Source organism: Plectropomus leopardus, unplaced genomic scaffold (genome assembly GCF_008729295.1).
Source record: "Plectropomus leopardus isolate mb unplaced genomic scaffold, YSFRI_Pleo_2.0 unplaced_scaffold13400, whole genome shotgun sequence".
NCBI classification, from domain to species: Eukaryota; Metazoa; Chordata; class Actinopteri; order Perciformes; family Serranidae; genus Plectropomus; species Plectropomus leopardus.
Genome location: NW_024614282.1, coordinates 1 through 5,136, shown reverse-complemented (window position 1 = coordinate 5,136; position 5,136 = coordinate 1). Strand labels below are relative to the sequence as shown.

The 5,136-nt window shown below is 39.2% G+C and overlaps 1 protein-coding gene across 3 annotated transcripts; it reads left to right on the top strand.

The window, feature by feature from the left end:
- The first annotated feature begins 261 nt into the window (after positions 1-261).
- On the top strand, positions 262-4,968 carry LOC121963952 (uncharacterized oxidoreductase YtbE-like). Of its 3 annotated transcripts, XR_006107302.1 has the most exons (7): positions 262-389; positions 1,274-1,552; positions 1,814-1,959; positions 2,168-2,307; positions 2,468-2,626; positions 2,736-3,045; positions 3,815-4,968. XR_006107302.1 is itself a non-coding variant. In XM_042514190.1 (6 exons), exons 2-6 carry the CDS (start codon positions 1,305-1,307, stop codon positions 2,931-2,933), a joined length of 873 nt encoding a protein of 290 aa, XP_042370124.1. In that variant the 5' UTR covers positions 262-389; positions 1,274-1,304; the 3' UTR covers positions 2,934-3,268. The 3 variants fall into 3 exon arrangements, 2 of the variants coding, with proteins under 2 accessions (XP_042370124.1, XP_042370123.1); XM_042514190.1 differs by lacking the exon at positions 3,815-4,968 and having other exon boundaries at positions 2,754-3,268; XM_042514189.1 differs by lacking the exon at positions 3,815-4,968 and having other exon boundaries at positions 2,736-3,268.
- The last annotated feature ends 168 nt before the right edge of the window (positions 4,969-5,136 follow it).

The window sequence follows — 5,136 nt, the reverse complement described above, 5'->3', positions numbered from 1 at the left end:
TGGGGGATAGTGCCTCTTTTTATATTATTTGTGCATTATTTTCTTTTTAATAAGTTTTTATTTATTTATTTTTTTCAATTTTTTGTTTTTTTCCTTCGCCCTCCACATCTTTCTTCTCCTCTCCTGATTGGTCAGGGCAAATTCCCGCCTTCCTCTTTCTTGGTCTTCTCTGATTGGCTAGCTGGATCGTCTTCCAATCAGCAGCGGCATACAGCTGTCACGTGACTCATTTTGCCGCTTGCAGCGGAAGGAGTAGGCCAGTTGTAAACATTTCCTCCCTTGCTTTAAGTTTTTAAACTTTTAAGTAAAGCAACATTAACTTTCTCTGCCACGTATCAGCCGTTAAAGCACCTCTTCTTCTAAAGAATTCAGCTGCCAGAACCCAAAAGGTGAGATGAAAATATTCATTATCTTTCGTGGTGGCATTTAATGGCGTTTTCACCCACTTTGCTACATTGTGAGAACTTTGACCTCTAAATCGTAATAAATACTGCGACATCACAGAAGCCACACTCCCATGTATGAACAATGCGTCATTGTTGCAATGTTTGCTCTTACATATCGTGACGTTAATATGGAAAGTTATTCGAGCAAATAACGTCTTAAATATTTCGAGTGCGCACAGTAGCTACATTGACGTTTTAACGTTGCAAGTTGTAACATTTTTTCCCCTTTCCACAGCTTTATTTAACAGAAACATGTACAAAATATGTCTCAAAAACACAGGCATGCGTGAGCACAGAAAATAGACATTCTACACATTTCATAATAAGTGATATAATAAAATAATAATATTAATACATAAAGCAATAAAAATCTTGAAATGAATAAAATAAATGAACACGGACTGAAACAAAAGCAAGCGAACGAAAATAATTCATACTGAAATCACATCAGGGGGTTTCTAATGATTTTTTTGTAATAGCCTAAAAATCTATTGCTTTTTATGTTGTTTTTAAATCTTTAAGGGTAAAATAATGAGTGATGTTACAGTGATTGAAAACATGGGAACTTACATAAGACCAACAACTGATTGTTTTTTAAGCTCAAAGCTACATTGTGACGTCCTGTTGTTCTGAAAGTGTGTAAAATGCATTGTTAGGACTCACTGTCACACACACCGCCACATTGTACTCAGTGGAAAACCTGTAAAAATCAGCGTGACCTGTTTCCACTTGCAGTGCAGATTAATACAACCATATTTCTTATATTAACTACTTAAAAAAATCTCATATTTATTACTTACTTACCTCTCCCACTCCCTCTGGAACAGTGCTGGTTAACAGATAGTGCCTTCGGATCAGATGTCTTCCTCTTCCACTACCCCGTCTGTCCTCCTAAATACTGGGGTTCAGATGCCAATCTTGGGTTTGGGGACCTACAAATTGGTGGATTCTGAAGATGTCTTCAAGGCTGTGGACGCAGCGCTTGTTGCTGGTTATCGGTCCTTTGACAGTGCAGCCGTCTACGGGAATGAAGCTGACCTGGGCCAAGCCCTGAAGAAGCTCCTGCCCAAACATGGCTTAACCCGAGAGGATGTATTCATCACCAGGTGATATAGTGCATATAGGCCTTCCAAAAGAGCACAGCATCTCATTAAATAAGTGACTGTTAGTGTGTAATGGCTCATAAAGTCTTTTTTCCTAGCAATTTTATGAACATGTATCTTGAATACAGCTGAAATATAAACACATTGCTTGAAAATGTATGCTTTTACTGGCATTGGTGTCCATCATTTCTCACTGAAGGTTAGTAAAATTAGAATCAAGCACAGTGTACAATTTTAACCATCTCTCCATCTTTCTCCCTGCAGTAAGCTGGGCTCCATGGATCAAGGAGAGAGAGCCATGGAAGGAGTCCTCCACAGCCTGTCTCAGCTGGACTTGGGTTACATTGACCTCTACCTGATCCACTGGCCTGGCACACGGGGTCTGGAGGTGGATGACCAACGCAACCCAGGTAAAGAGTTCAGATTAAGTACCAAAATGTCACTGGAATCATAACTGTGTATGCATGTATGTATATTTATGTCCTTGCTTTGGTCAGGTGTATCAAATGTTTTATACATGAATACTCTACTAAGCTTCAAGCTATCATTTCACCTTCCTCTTCTACAATGTACTTGAGTTACACTGATGATGAAGTCTTAATTAATATTTCATTCCAGGCAACCGAGCTCAGAGTTGGGCCACGCTGGAGGAGCTGCATGCCCAGGGGAAGCTGAAGGCCATAGGAGTGTCCAACTACACACCAGCACACATGAGAGAACTGATGCAGAGCTGCAAAATCACTCCTGCGGTGAACCAGGTATACTGCAACAGAGAGAAGGAGGATGAATAGCAAAAAAAAGTTTAATTTACCTATTTTTTGGAAGGGCCGATGCGGGGGAGTTTCATGTGTTCTTGTGTACATAAATGTAAGATAAAAAGAGCAAAAACAACTGAATGCACTCAGTTTTTGTCTTCAGGTCGAGTTTCACCCAAAGCTGTGCCAGAAAGAGCTGAGGAGAGTGTGTGAGGAGTACGGAGTGTGTTTCCAAGCGTATTCTTCCTTAGGGAAGGGAGACCTGGTCACTGATCCTGTGGTTATGGAGGTGGCAAAGAACTGTGAACGTACACCTGCACAGGTAAACACTCACACACACAAACAAACCGTCTTACCATCTTTTTTGGCCAGCCTCATCCACTCAGTGTTCAATAAATGTTTATTAGCGCAAACACTTGAAAAACGTTTAGGTCTTTTTGTCCCTCCAGGTCCTGTTGCGCTGGGCTGTGCAGCAGGGCGTCCCAGTGCTGCCCAAGTCGTCAAATCCAGACAGAATAAAGGACAATGCCAGGCTTTTTGACTTCACACTGAGTGACACAGACATGGACAGACTGTCATCTTTGGACTGTGGGCGCAAGTACTGCCGGGACGCATCAGACATTGTTTGACAGACCACAAGTGGAGCACACATAGTCTTCCATGATGCCTCTGACGCTGCTGTCCTTTCGCTCATTTCAACAACTACTTTAGATGCACCGGGCGAATATATTGAGGATTTAGGTAAATGCACTGTATGTTCTTAGATATCTGAGAGTTTAAAGTAACATTTTGGACAACACTGGACAGTAGTTTGTCCTATGTATTGTGACCCATATGCCTTAAAATACAAAGACCCTTTTTGGGCAGTACCTATAGGTGTGCTGCCAACAGACCTTTTTTTTTTTTTAACATGCCATCAATTTAAGACTATTTCAGTATACTTTGTCGCTACATACGGTTCTTTAATGATACTCTTACAATGTCAGAGCTGTTTTCAAGATTTTCTATTTGAATTGTCTATGAATTACGACAAATTTGCAATGATAAAACTCTGAAATGTTCAGAGTGTCATTTGTATTGGAATTACACCAGACTCTATATGAAGCCACTCTTCAAAATATTTTTTTGGGACAGTATTTCCCTTAAGTCTCAAAACTGTGGGGAAGATACAGCTTGTTGGAACTTGTAAATAAAGCTACAGCTGTGAAGAATCATGTTTCAGTGAAAGGTAAGGAGAAGGCCTGCTGTGCAGTGGCATGGATTACCTAAAACGGTTTGGAGAACAAATTCAGAAAAAAAGATATTAATTTATTAGTCGAAAGATTGATTGTTCAGGGGGCAGCCAAGGTACAGAATATCAACATCACTAAATGTTTAATTTGTTTAGCTAGCCAGCTAGGACGAATTTCAGACAACACTTAGTGCCTCGTATGAGTAAAGACAGTATTTACACATCTAAAATTATTGTTTTTCTCTGTCTCCCTCTTTCTGTCTCCTCCTTATTGGACAGGGCGAATCCAAGTCTTTCCGGTTTGGCCATTTGGCCAATCAGCAGCGACACGCAGCTCTCACGTGACTGTCATCGTTCCGCGTGCAGCGCCAGGTGTAAGCTAATTGTAAACACTTCCCCATGTTCAACGATTAAAGTTTAAAATAAGGTGACGTTTCCTATCGTTTACACACGCCGCTTACTCGTGCACCTCTTTGCCAAAAGAATTCAGCTGAAAGGGCTCAAAGGTGAGCTAAAGTATCAGTAATGGTGGAAGTTAAAGGCGTTTTCAATTCGCTAAATTGAACTGTGTTGCGTGTTTGCCTTATCGATACTGCGCGTTAATGCGACAATGTTTGCATGTATTCTGGCGTTTTTATGGGACGTCGTTTGAGCAAATATCGTTAAGATTTTGTGTACAGTAGCTGCACTGAAGTCAACTTTTCACTTCAAAAACAATTTGACGCTACATCGTTACGTCCCAGTGCTCGGAATGTGTATCATACAAAGGGCCTCGTGCAGACACAGTCAGAGTTAGAAAAATAAAACAAGTCAACACCAGATGCAGCAGGAAATGTCTCAAGATCCCACCTCATCATAAGTAACTTAGTCGAGGGAATGCTCCTTAATCACAATGTGCAAATACTGTGACACACCCCCCAAAAAACTGGAGAGGTGTCATTTAATAAACGTGTCAGTAGTGGTGTCAAAGGGAAATAAAAAAACTCCAGCAATGGCAAAACATCTGTGATGCTGTAAATGTGTGTCAGCATCAGTGATAAAGTACTCACATCCTTTAGGTAAATAAAAGTACTACAAGTAATTTAAGTACCCATTGGAAAAATGTAATTAAGTACATTTATTCTAATACTGTACATAAGAACAAATGTGAGATTCTTGTACTTTAAGTATTTTCTTTTCATGCCCCTTTATACTTTTACTCCACCACATTTATGAGGGCAATATTGTACTTTTTACTTTACTACATTCATCTGATCAACTTCAGTTATGAGTTGCTTTGCAAATTATATTTTTGTAGACAAAAAGATAAGAGTTTTTAAAATCTGATGTTTAGTTATAAATGAAATAAACAAAGTGTTTATACGAATACAGCCGAAATAATCAATTTATTAATCAATTAGTCAATTCGAAGAAAATTAAGTGGCGTCTATTTTGTTTTTCTAATTAAAAAATAACAATTTTGAAATATGTTTGGTGTGTGTTTTTTTCTGCATTGGGTACTTTTACTGTTGTTACTTACAGGAAATTTTCCTGATTATACTTACTACTGACAATATTTGCAAGACAGAATATTTTTTTACAGTGTGGTATTAGAAGTTTTA

Bases quoted from the DNA above. Each gene is read 5' to 3' on its own strand.
- LOC121963952 (XM_042514189.1), top strand. From the start codon at position 1,305: ATGTCTTCCTCTTCCACTACCCCGTCTGTCCTCCTAAATACTGGGGTT. The intron at 2,308-2,467 runs GTATACTGCAAC...TTTTGTCTTCAG, and splicing joins TCACTCCTGCGGTGAACCAG to GTCGAGTTTCACCCAAAGCT. The intron at 2,627-2,735 runs GTAAACACTCAC...AAAAACGTTTAG, and splicing joins GTGAACGTACACCTGCACAG to GTCTTTTTGTCCCTCCAGGT.